The sequence below is a fragment of the Gymnoscopelus braueri genome (assembly GCF_963280865.1).
Source record: "Gymnoscopelus braueri genome assembly, chromosome: 24".
Classification (NCBI taxonomy): Eukaryota; Metazoa; Chordata; class Actinopteri; order Myctophiformes; family Myctophidae; genus Gymnoscopelus; species Gymnoscopelus braueri.
Window position 1 is genome coordinate 30,322,431 of NC_137626.1, and position 13,485 is coordinate 30,335,915.

The 13,485-nt window shown below is 44.9% G+C and overlaps 1 protein-coding gene across 1 annotated transcript in view; it reads left to right on the top strand.

The window, feature by feature from the left end:
• Positions 1-13,485, top strand: part of LOC308080572 (tensin-1-like) — a 142,953-nt gene that overhangs the window by 110,110 nt on the left and 19,358 nt on the right. The window contains 4 exon segments of the mRNA XM_080422466.1: positions 6,069-7,667; positions 9,178-9,258; positions 10,704-10,885; positions 13,073-13,205. Of these exon segments, the coding sequence (XP_080278592.1) occupies positions 6,069-7,667; positions 9,178-9,258; positions 10,704-10,885; positions 13,073-13,205 (1,995 nt within the window).

Genomic DNA, 13,485 nt, shown 5'->3' on the forward strand with positions numbered 1-13,485 from the left:
GGGGTCCCTGGAACAAACTATTTTGAGATGGGGGTCCGCGGCCAAATACATATAATTTTGGGGGTCCTTGACAGGAAAACGTTTGAGAACCACTGATATAGAAACATACGTTTTTCAGAAAACTGTTGGGAAGACATTAGCTAAGAATCGGCCAATAAGTAAAACAAGCTGTTTTACTGACAAATCACTTTAAATCAAGCAATTTTTGCATAAATTGTCAGTATCTTTCATGCATTTGCTCAGCAACTTCCGTGTTTGTGCAAGCAGTTGACTTATGATTTTCATGTTGCCATGCTTGGTAACCATGTAATAAAAGCAATAAGCCACTGAAGGCTGTGGTTTACCGTGATTTGAAAAACAGCTAAGAGGCTAGGGTCGGAAGCACTGCACTCCACGTTGTGCTTCACTACGCCCGTTAGCTGCTCGAAAACCACGGCCTCATGTGCTTTAGTGAACTCTAAAAGGTGAAAAGAAATATCTACGTTTTACGCCTGGAACCTCCAGCTCTCCGTCTGTTCCCTTAGTTTTATTTGCAAGGTGTGTGTGCGCACGTCCGCATTGCTCACTAACCCATGCAGGCATGCATGACTATCCCCTAACAGCCCGGCTTAATACGCATGCCAAAAGTGTGAGGCAAATGTGAAGGTCGCGACCTTATGATGCTCGTTTAGTGAGTTCCTGCCATGCCCCAAGTTGTTTAGCAGCCTACTTCCTTTCTGAGTCCGGAGAATTATGGGCCCCCTTCTTGTAGGTCCACGCGAGAAAAATAGCAGGGAAGTTCTTTAAGGAGGTGAGAGATTTTACTTCGGGGGAGATTCCTACTCTGGTCTGTGAGTCACTCGTTCCTCTGAATTTCTGTCTTTTCTTGCTTTTGAGTTTTCCACTTGTCAAGCCTCTCTGAAGGGTAGGGCGCTCTAGCCATTCGGAGGGGAATGCCTCGTTGCCCCAAAGGTCGCAGGGTTGACCCCTGTGCTAATTATTTCTGTCAAGCGCCAGGTGTCCCTTTGAAGTGTCCTTCAGCAGCACAATGAACTGTTCATAATAGAATCCACCTGATTCTGGGCTACCACTGGTGTCTGCTGAGGCAAGTCCTTGAGAAATGTTGCCCGCAAGGTTGCCTTTAGACTTTCATTCTGTCTCTTGCCCTTTCCTTTACGAGTCGTTACATCAGATGTAATTTTTTGTATGATTCCCAGAAGTGTCCTTTTTTTTTGGGGGGGGGGGGGGGGGGATTTAACCGCAACTGGAAAGTGTTGTCCATGCAAAGTTGAGTCGTGGAAAGCTCAGTGTAAATGATCATCTTTCATGAAGGAGAACAAGGGCATTCCCTATATTCTACGACCCTGTGTGTGTGTGTGTGTGTGTGTGTGTGTGTGTGTGTGTGTGTGTGTGTGTGTGTGTGTGTGTGTGTGTGTGTGTGTGTGTGTGTGTGTGTGTGTGTGTGGCTGAGATGCTGTTACTTGTACCCATAGAGTACTGAGTGACGTGCTTATTGTATCATGAAGACATTATGCTATGATTTTGTGAATGCAACCATAACTGTACCTTTAATATGTGTGTCCTTGTATGCTCTCCTTTAAGTGGGCATGAATACATTGTTAAAGTGTGTGTGTGTGTGTGTGTGTGTGTGTGTGTGTGTGTGTGTGTGTGTGTGTGTGTGTGTGTGTGTGTGTGTGTGTGTGTGTGTGTTAAAGAGAAAGAATGTGTGTGAAAGAGTTTGAAAGAAGAGGAAAGAGTGAAGGGAAGAAATGTGGATGAGAGAGACAATGAATAAATGATGGGGCTCAGCAGAAGAGTATATGCCTAATTTATATTTGATTGCACGTCTTGTCGCACATGTAAAATTGCCAATTTAAAAGTTCACAACGTATCGTGAGCTTTTGTTTCTTCGTTGTGCGACACCAGTGTATAAATCAGAATGAATATATTTATACTTATTCTGTATTCGATATTTGTTTAATACCTTACCTTTATGTCAATTTACAGTTTTATATTCATATACATTTTATATTGATATCATGTATATTATAATATACAGCATATATCTGTCTCAATGAAGGAAGAGGGGGATACCAAAATAGGGGATCCCCTTGTGATGTCACTACATGAGTGCATGCAGGGCAGATGGACAGTGGAGTGTGGCAGATAGATGGACAGTAGTTCATTTCAAACGTTGGCCAGCCAGTGGTGTGTCACCACTCCCCTTGTTGCCGGGAAGAGGGCAGATTCCAGAGTTGCGAGCTCACCCCCACACGTCAGAGGCTGGTGGAATGGCAGGGCCCCGCCCCACAACCACCTCGCCGTGTAGCCCACAGCACATGTGCAGTGATGAGAGGAGGATGTGTATCAGGAAAGAGATGGGAACCACAGAAAAGTTCAGTCACTGAACTGGCAACAGCACCTCCTCCTAGATTCTACTACTGGACTCTGCTGGGTTTTTAAAGTACTTTTCTTTGATCCTTTGGTCTTGAATGGAGTGAAAAGGACGGAATATTGATCATCTCAAACTCTATTTGGGATTTTTATAAAGAGAGAGAGAGAGAGAGAGAGAAGGGAAAAGCCGGTAAGGATAATGTTTTTGTTTGGGTTGGGATGGCATGTGAATGGAATTTATTCGGAAGACAGCAGCAGGGAAATCAATATTATGATCTATAGTCAGAATTCACAATTTAAACTCTGTTCCAAATTAATATTACTTCTCTAATGAATGTATGTTCAATATGAACACTTAGACAAGAAATGTCAGTGTGTGCCTGTGTGCTGTCAACTACATTGTTAGCTCTCTGTGTCAAACATTTATTAATGATACAACAGGGTAACTTTGTTTTCAGACGCGTTGCCTGCAGTAGTCTCTCTTTCTCTCTCTCTCTGGTTGCCACCATGTCTGAGGGCTTGTTGACATGGGCTCTGAAATAGCAGAGCTTGGAGTGATCCACCATCTGTCCCTGGGGAGCCATCTATTTGGGCCTTCCGTCACATGAGACAGGCTCCGGTCACCTAGTATCACTTTTCAAATGTGTATCTGATAGGTGAAATGTATGTTGTCCTATTAGGTTCTTGATGCGAATGTAAACATTGCAGCATACAAGCTTGCAGCCAATGAGAGCGCAACACAAGGGTGAAATCAGATAAGGAAACGGTGTTGCAGCATTCTGCATTATTAAACTGCATTAAAACAAACTAGATTCAATAATCTTGGAGGGAAACTTTGCAGATTTTTTACCTATATCAACACTTTTGTCCCAACAGCAATTAGGCTCTTTAACTCCATGACCAGACGCTAGGCTAATGAACTGGACTACTAGTTTTTAGTTATTTTATGGGTCTATCTGCACCAGCTTGTGCAGCTACAGTAGGCTTATGAACGGGACTACTAGTTTTAGTTACAGATAATATAATGTATATGTAATAACAAAGGGTTATTATCCACAGTGACACCTTTTTAATGCTTTTTATGCTTATTCATAGTATATTTTTGAATTTGTCTACTCTCAGTTTTAACCTGTGCCCCCTTTTTTTAGCTGTGTTTTTAACTAACCTTACTGTATGCCTGTATGAGCTGTGGGATACCTGAATTTCCCTAAGGGAATTAATTATCTATCTATCTATCTATCTATCTATCTATCTATCTATCTATCTATCTATCTATCTATCTATCTATCTATCTATCTATCTATCTAGTTATATGATAATATGTTTGTCATGTTGTTTCACAACCTCAACATTTCGTAGAGAAATACACAGAAGTCATAGGATAGTGTTTCCCACACTATATTATCATATCAGAACAATGGGATTTAGGTCCAAAATTGGTACAGTTTCCTTTGGATTCAAGTTTTTGGTTTAGAACTAAAGAGGTTTTTATGGGTCGTTGTTGTTGGCTCTTTGAGTCAAGCGTGGTTTGGTTTTACTTCTCGTTGTTTATCCACCTGAACCCTGGCGTCCCTGTTCTCGGGTGAACAGTTGGTGAAAATAGAGGATCTATAAGCTCACAAGGAGTGGTCCACCTATAGAGTCCTGGGGGACCCTGCTGGTCAACTAAGTATAAAGGGTGGATGTGGTTATTGGAGCAGGAAATCAGTATTTCATGTTGCCAGGTCATAACTGCCAGAAGGTGGAAGGGAGAGTGCCTGTCTATTAATGGACAGCCTGGCATTAAATCAGGGGTGATGAAACAGAACTTGCTCGGCTACATGTAAGAATCATCACTCAGTTTCCGTGCACTTATATCACCCCTAGATGGATCATTTTCGGTGTTCTAGGTTTGTTTTCCAACATCCAATGTTGTTGTTAATTAAATAGTTTCCGAGGAATACTCAAGTATAGTACAATGCACATCGACAATGCAAAGGGCAACAGCATCAAGCATATTATAATAACTGCTGTAGGTTCACAGGACAGTACCCTTTTAATGTTGTTTAAGATAGTTATGAGGTCAATATGACATGACAAACATGAGTTGACATAATAGCAATCAATCAGTGTTACACTGCCTCATTTTTATTTCATCTTTATTTGACCAGGTAGTCACTTACTCGAGTAAGATCTGGTTAAGCATGCCTATAATTCAACTTTTGAAATCATCTATCTAAAGTGATAAAAGACCAAAAGAAAGAGCTTTTTGAAGTTCATTCCAGGCAGAGGGAGCCTCGGACAACCTGTCACGGAAAGATTTTCACATGTGGTCAATCTGACATGGCTAATGTGAGTCAGCAATCTGGGTCCTCTATTCCAGTGGTTTATCTCAAGACCCAAAAGAGAAATTAGGCGTTTGCCCGGGACCCAAACTAGTGAAAATAGCAGATCTACAAGCTCTGTGGATCTGCTATTTTCACTACTTCTTAAAGGTTTTTTAAATGTATTTATGGAAATTATTAGATTTTTTTATTTTATTTAGGAAATACTATTGAAATAAATAAATAAATATCCGTAGAAAATGAAAAATCACACCCTGTGTGAAGTGGGCGGTGTCTTCCTAGCTAACCACAATACTGAATGGAGTCAACCAATGATGTACAAAAGATAAATACATTTATTGAAACACTCTTTATGATGGACAAAACCATAACTTGAAAAAAAACAATGTATGTTTTTTTTCAAGTTATGGTTGCTTATATAGGGCTATGCACATGTGTCATGTGACACTGGCCAATCACAGTCCTGAATAGATTGTGATTGGCCAATCACAGCGCAGGATAATTGTACAAATTTCCAAACCTCACTTTTAGGGCCGGTTTCACTGCCCAAGATATTTGTAAATTTTTCCAAATCTCACTTATAGGGGCGGTTTCACCGCCCAAAAATAGGGGATATTTACACACAACCCATAAAAATTGGTCCGTGACCCAAACCTGGGTCCCGACCCACTGTTTGGGAACCACTGGTCTGGGTTTACTGACCAGCGGTGGTCTTTCCTTTTATCACAGGAAACCCAGCTGTTCCGGGCCGGGGGTGGGGACACTCCCTGGCTCACGTCAAAGCCACATGGGTCAGTGTTGCTGACGCAACGTGACAGGGGCTCGGAGCCCCGCAAATAGACTATAAATAGTCGTCCAGGCAGGGCTAGTTTTTCAGCAGAGACCGGGCTACAGTATGGTGGTGAACCCCAGGGAGAGAGAGTTAGGGATGCAGTTGTTTCAAGGGATGATTCGGGTGATGATGCTTTTAGCAAAAGTCGGTAGAGGATGCAAAAACCCTCTTCTGCAGCAAAAAAGCAGCAAAATTCCTCTTATAATGGCAAGAACACGTTTCATGACACCACCTACTGTAGTTTGTTGTGGTGTAGCCTTGGGAACCCATGCGTTTTTTGTTAGTTGTGGTGTGACATGCACCAAAAGATAATCAGCTGGAGAGGATTTTCTTAAGGAACATTAAGAAAATGTAAGATATTTTGCCAGACAGACATGACCGATTACAATACCTTGAAATGAGCCTGGTTCAGTTTATAATTGTCACTAACCTCTGTCAGTCAGCCTCATGTATCCTTGTCTTTTTTCAAATGTATCTGTCGTGCCCTGAAAACACTGACGCACAGTTTGTAAACGTCTACCCTTGTCTCCCTCTTCCAGATGTTGCTCACACCCAGGGCCCAATTGATGGAAGCCTGTATGCTCGGGTCCGCAAGAAAGACTCCCTGGAGGGAGTGGTCAACATCAACGGCCTTCCAGTCCAAGAAAACAACCTGACCAACGCCGAGCGCCCCCACCCACATCCCAACTGCAGCCACCCCCTGCAAGCCTCCGAGCAGACTCAGGCCGGCACTGGCGGCGGACACACCAATCTCGACGACCACAACGTGAGCAGCGACTCTGGGAACTCGACTGCCTCCATCAAGACCGCGGACGAGCCACACAGCCAGCCGCGACAGGGCGGGGTGGACCACGGCCAGCAGGCGGCGGTCCCGCCCTCACTCAGCCCCCACGAGAAGAGGGAGCTGGACCAGCTTCTGAGTGGCCTGGAAGCACCCGCGCAGCGCCAAGCGTACCTGGCGAACACCAGCCCAGGGGGTGGTGTCCGGCACCTGGTCCCGGCGCAAGTGCACGTCAACGGGGCCCACACGCGCCTCGTCGGAGCCCCCGCGCGGGAGACGGACATCCTCGACGACGAGCTGCCCAACAGCCAGGGAGGGGAAGGTAACAGCGTCGACAGCCTGGGCACCCTCGGCACGCTCTCGTCCCTGGACGGTCAGGGCACGCCGGCGGAGCTCTACTATCAGTGCGAGACTCTCGTCAGCCTGCAGAACGACGGTCCCTACCTGGAGAGAAGCGCCCTCGGGGACAAACTAGCGGAGATGCCCGTGCACGGCATGCGAACGGCCGCCGCCGGCCCGGAGCGGAGCATGGACTCCGCCACACTGCAGTCAGGGTTCACCAGCTACCAGAACGGCGGAGGAATGTACCACTCGCAGCCCGAGTCCAACGTCAAGCTGATGCCCCGGGCACCCGAGAGGAGCACCAGTAGCCGCGAGGCCGTCCAGAGGGGCCTCAATGCTTGGCACCAGCACAGCTTGCCCGACGATCCCTTTGGCCCTCCGCTCGCGTCCACCCACAGCCTGCCCCAGTTCCCCACCCCGGCCTCGCAGCGGGACATCGAGCAGTCCATCGAGGCCCTCAACATGCTCATGCTGGACCTGGACCCCATCCACGCCCACATGTGCAAGTCCCACAGTGCCCCGACGGGGGAGAACAACCCCGCCGAGTCCCAGGTGCCCTTCTCCCAGACGCTGGCCCGTCCCTCCTACCAGGCGGAAACGGCCATCCACGGCTACAGCACCTCGGGGTCCGGGAACAGCTCCAACTCCTTAGGCCACGCGGCGTACATCACCCACCGACCCAACGCCGTCTATAACACCTCCAACACCACGCCGACGCACACCCCAGAGCCCTACCTCCTCGCGCGCCAGGCGGCCCCACATTACGCCACCGAGCCCTCACCCGCGTACGGGCAGCAGGTCCCGGCGAAGCCCTCAAGCTCCTACCCAAGCGGACGGGTGTCCCCGGACCCCCAGGGCCATTCCCCTTACCCCGGAGGCTACAGCGCCTCTCCTTCCCCACTCCCCACAGTCACTCCCCAGCCCAAGGACTCCTCTTCTTCCCCCGTGCCCAAGGAACAGGATGCCGAAGACGAGAACCTGAACCTGGAAGGCTTGGTGGCTCAACGCATCGCTGGTAAGATGACTAAGGGGGGGGGGGGGGGCAGACTGACAGACTGAATTCCTTGCATGTCGGTGCAGAGCGACACCTCTTGTGCGATATTACTGGTCAGTTTGAGTAAGGGAGGACATTAAATACAGTTCAGTGGAATCCTGAGTGTTCATTTAACTTGAGAGTGTAAAAAACTGACTCTTGAGTGAAATTAATCACTAAGGATGTTGGCTGTGTGTTGGTCGCAATGAATGCATCCTATTCTTCATATAGCCTACTGTACTTTTAAGAGGAAGTCAGTGACCTATAGGTTTAATATGGGGTCAAACTTTAGTCATAGTTAGTGTGCTTTATTTTAGGTGGCTAATCTACTTTGTGACAGTGAAACAAAAACAAATGTCAAACACAAGTCATAGATGATAGGACAGGACAAATCGTCATGTCATCAGCTGCATTTTCCAGTGGGAGCGTCACTTTCAGTTTGTGGACACATTTTGCTATCCCAGGTCAAATATAGCTCACGCTTTTCGTTTGTTATGCGTCATACAATCATCATGGGATTGTCGTGCCATAGAAAAGAGACATGACCTGATGATTAGCCGTAGTCTAAAATAAGGCAGAGTCTGTGAGAGTGGAGACGCCATGAGAATAAGAATAGCCGTGCTTGTGGAGTTTCCAGGTTCCATGCATTGTCTGCATTCAACACCACCTCCTGCTCTCTGGCGCCGCCCAGTGGAGAGATATTGTCCTCCTCTAGGTCATAATCATTGTGACGTTATTCTAGATCAGTGGTTCCCAATCTTTACTGGATCAGGGCCCACTTGAAAATCTCGAAAGCATTCGCAGCCCACCCATCTGACCATTAACGTTAAGTGTTCAGATGGGTGGGCTGCGTGCACTTCCAGTTTATTTTAATGAACAATTAATGTTGTTCCTATTCATCAGTATCACAATGAAGACCAATTTGTCAAGGTTTTAACGAGAAATGCCATGACTTTATTATTTTAACATTATTATTATTAATATTAATGCTATATTATCAATAAAAATCATATTGTTTTGCAGGCCCACTTGCAATATCCTCATGGCTCACCAGTGGGTCGCGGCCCACAGGTTGAGAATCGCTGTTATAGATAAAGGTGCTTTCCTGTTCGGAGTCAAATATATTTTTGTTATGTCATAGAAGTTAATGTGACCTTATATATATACTATCAAGCCTAAAACTCCATCAAGACATTTTCTATTTAAAATTCACCAAAAAAAAATCATCCGCTCTGACTCATCTTGATTCACATTTTGTTTTGACTTTCATTTCTGTCTGTTTTCCCTTTTTCTCCCGTTTCAATCTCTGTTGATCCATCCTCCCTCCTCCTCCTCCTCCGCTGCCACGTGGATTACCCTGCCCTCACGCCATTTGCTTCTTCCTCTGCACCTCCCTCACCTTCCTCCTGTTATTACACCTCCTCCTCCTCCTCCTCCTCCTCCTCCTTCACCACCTCCTTCACCTCCCCTCCTCCCATCCACCGGGTGGCAGAGTACAACGCTCGCATCCGGGGCATCAGCGAAAGTATGACCACGCAACAGTCTGACCGCCACCGCTCTTATTCCTTCTCTGGTTTGTGTCCACTGGCACCGTTTTGCATCCATTCTCCTTCAATCTGTCCCTCTTGGTTTCCCCCCCCCCCTCTCGTCTATTTCTGTCGTTCTCCTTCGCCTTTCTCCTCTTTCCTCACCCGCGTCGCTCCTGCATCTCGGCTATTAGTACACACAGAAAAATAACGGTTCCTTGAAAGGCTACATGGTTCCACGAAGAACCATCACCTGCTAAAGAACCGTTTTATTTGGTGAATGGTTCTTCATGTTCCTTATATGGTTCTAGATAACCTTTTTTGTGGGGTTAATGGTTCTTTTAGGTACATTTAACCACTTAAACCCTAGTGCCAGCCCCCACCTAGTGTCTGCGATGTGTTGTGAGCTTGTAGATTAGCTATTTTCGACTAAGTGATTTGGTGTAGGGTCTAAAAGGAGCGGCTCAAGTACAGACACTCTGGGAGACACCGGTCGATGAAGTATTTAGGGTTTAAGTGAGTTAAGGGTTTTTTAAAGAACCTTTGTCTGAAAGGTTCTTTCGTGAACCAGGTGGCACCTTTATTTTTCTGTGTGTATACCTTCCTTCCCTCATTGTTCTCGCCTTGTTTCCTCTTTCACCTCCTTTTCTTCTTTTCTTTCTGCCCCACTCACCCGTCTCTCTCCCTCTCTCTCCGTTCCTTTTTTTCCCTCCTCGTCTCTCTCCTCTCTCTTTCTGACCTCTAACTTATCTCTGCCTCATGCTGTTCATTTTCTTGGATGCATTTCTTTTTTTTTATCCACCACATATCACTTCCAACCGCAGTAGTTACTTATGCGGTCATGCCAAAACAAATACTGAGGTAAACAAGTACTGAAATAGTGGAGATAATATTCTGTTCAACATTCTGTTCTGCTATTTACTGTATCAGTATAGGCCTGTACCACGGCACCGAAAAATAACAGAGCGCCAAGGTCAAATACGCTATTCTATTTGGCCGAGACTTGTCACATGATGATAACAGTAATTCTCTAGATCCCTGCTAATGAGAACCGACGTGTAGCAAAAGGAAATATCAACGTGCACACCATACTGTACAATGTACTTGTATGTAGTAGTCCGCTTAGTAATTAGTGACACCTGCTGACAGAAACATGTTAGTGTAGCTACATTTGATGGAAGATATTTCTAACATTTAGTCATATTCCATATTTTTTGGGTCATTATGGAGACCTCACAAGTTAGCTGTGGTATGAGCGGGATAATGCACTGTGAGCAAGTCCGTTTTGAGAAAACATCTGCACTTCAAATAACCATATTTGTGCCTATTGTGCCGTTTTATAACTGCCTTGCTCATATGGCATCATCCTTTACATATTAATGCATACACAGGTGATTTTTTTTCTATTACAGTCTACCAAATCCACCGGTCAGACTCCCGGCCGACTCGGAATTCTTGACTCTTCTAAATGTCTTTCTCTGGTTGTTTTTAGGATCTCGCTCCAGGGGCATGACCCCAGAGGTCACTCAGGAGACGGGTCGACGTCGGACCACCAGTGAGGGGCAGTACCAGAGCGGTCACGAGGAATCCTCCTCGACCCACACAGGCCCAGGGGTCCATTCCACAGATTTCACCAAAACACTGTCCCTAAACCCCGGGGGGAGGCCCAGAGAGGTACACAACACATGTACACATGGCACAATGACCAGAAGAGGGGACACTGGACATGATTTAACCCATTAAGACCCGAGGCCGATTCTAAAAACACCTTCTAAATCCTAACCTTTTCTGAAAAGTTTTTTTTTTTTTTTTTTTTTTTTATTATCATAATGTTTTGTCCTTAACCGTTCCTTTTTAAAAAACATTATTTTTAGAACAATTTAAAATAGTGAAAATATCCGATCTACAAGCGCATGTGCTTGTAGATCAACTATTTTCACTACTTTTGTGTGACACTCTTGTATGATGAAGTAGGGCTTTAATTTACGAAAAAACTTGGAGATGAGAGGTTTCTGCCCGGCAGTGACGATATATAGTAACAACTAAAATGACACGGATGCTTTCAGTGTGTCAGTCCCTTTAACTTATTGACTTCAAGCGTTATGTAGCCGTAGCTTAGCAGTTTTTACATCCATTTGAAGATGTCATTACACAGTAAAAGTACAACATTAAAGATGGGCTGCCATGATATTTTTCAACCCTAAAACCTGATCATAAGGTATTATTATTATGTAAGGATTTAAAAAAAAAAAAAAGAAGGTTACAGTAAGTGTTAAAATGTTGTTTTTATGTGGACACGCCTCTAGTTCATTAAGTATACCTGGTTCTCACCTTAGCACCTCCTCCACCACCTTAGCATCACCCACCTGTCCTAGTCCCTCCTCCTCCTCATGCCCACACCTGTTGTGTTATGATAATGAGGGGGAGGGTATGGCTTTGTGATGTCACTAAAGCGCTGTTTCTCTATTGGCACGTTTGACCCTCAAGGTTTCAGCCTCCAGGAAGAAACTCCAAATAGTCAGAGAAGACATAAAACACCATAAAAACATCACCGGGGGGCTTAATGAAGTTCTATCAACCTCATAGACACATGAAAAACTGAAAAAGTGCAAAAACATGGCACCACCTCTTTAAAAGTACACTAGCAGAGTTAAAGTAACACTGAGAATTTTTCCCGGTACAGTATAAAGACATATTTCCCTTGTGGTTAGACAAAATCCATTCATATCAGCAATAATAAGGTGAAGATAAAAAAAAATTGACAGAAATGATAGCGGTATAAGTCATTATAAGCAACGAGGCTTGGATTAATAACAAAGTACTGAACTGCAACATCCAATTAACAACTTGAAGCCCAGCATTCATATTCTGGGGCGAACATTAGCCAAAAATAGCCGATCTACAAGCTCACAACGCATCGGAACGCGACATGTTGTGAGCTTGTAGTGATTTGGTGTACACGGAAAAAAGTACAGAGACAACTCAAGTCCAGTTTACTAAGTCTAGACTCTAGAGGATCGAAATTGTTAAGTCTCCAAATGTCTGGACCAATCACAGATCTATTAACCTGTCTTTAAAATGATAAATGTCCTTAATCTACTCCTGGCTCTTGTGGGGCTTTGCTGAAGCGCTTGGTAATAGAAATAAAGTGGACCACAGTTACCGGAGTGCCTCTGCTTCACTTGCATGCAGAGAAATCCCTCGTTTGCTGTTGGCCAGATTAATTGTCCTGGTAATGAAGCATAGCAGCAAAGCAATACTGCCACAAATAAAATTGTACCAAAACGAAAAAGGAGATTCAGTGTAATTCAGTGGCTTTTTTCCTCAGTGGTGGCGGTAGTTCATTACTTAACCCATTAAGACCTGAGGCCAATTCTACGAATGCCTTCTAAATCAGAAGTTCTAAAACTCATGCCAAATAAGGACCCCCAAAATGATTTGTATTTGGCCACGGACCCCACATCTGAAGATATTTTGTGCCAGTGACTCCCAGAAGAGAAAAACTTTTTCAAGATTTTTCAAAAATGTTAAAAAATAGCAGATATATGCTATTTTTGAGAACCACTGTTCTAAATCCTAAGAGTTGCTATATGTTATATAGCTACAATCTAAAAATGACAGTTTTTATTGGGTTAAACTGTTTACTGGTGGATATTGTGGATTACATTTATGTCATTTGCCCAGGCTTTTGTTTCAAAAACTGTTTCCGCGTGTGAATACCTGTCCTTGTCTCGTTTGCACGCGTGTCATCCTCTCATCTGTCCCCTCTCTGTCGTCAACCCTGGCCCTCGTGTTTTCCCAATATCCGTTTGTCCATGTCCGCCGCGCATTCACATGCATTGTGTGTATCTATCTGTGCAGGGACCCATCCACAGCTACCGGGAGGCTTTTGATGAAGACGAGGCTGACAGTCAGTTCTTCGGCAGCGGTGGTGAGCACTGCCCCCTGACCCCTGCCTTCCCCGTCTCACCACAGACCCCTTACTTCAACGTGTGTAAGTTCACCTTACCGTGCAGGCAGAGAACTTCAAATACCACTGAACATGGTCAACACGTACACTACTATAACCTGAACCGCACTACATTCCAAAATGTCTTGTCTCTTTGTTAACCACATTAACCCTGGCTTCCATATTTTGGGGGATTTTTATTAATTTCAAAAACGAAATATCGTATTTTATTTTTGAATTACAAAATTGCTGATCAACAAGCTCATTATAAATCACGACTCATCGCAAAGTCAATGCGCCGCAATGCGATGCGTAGCGAGCTTAA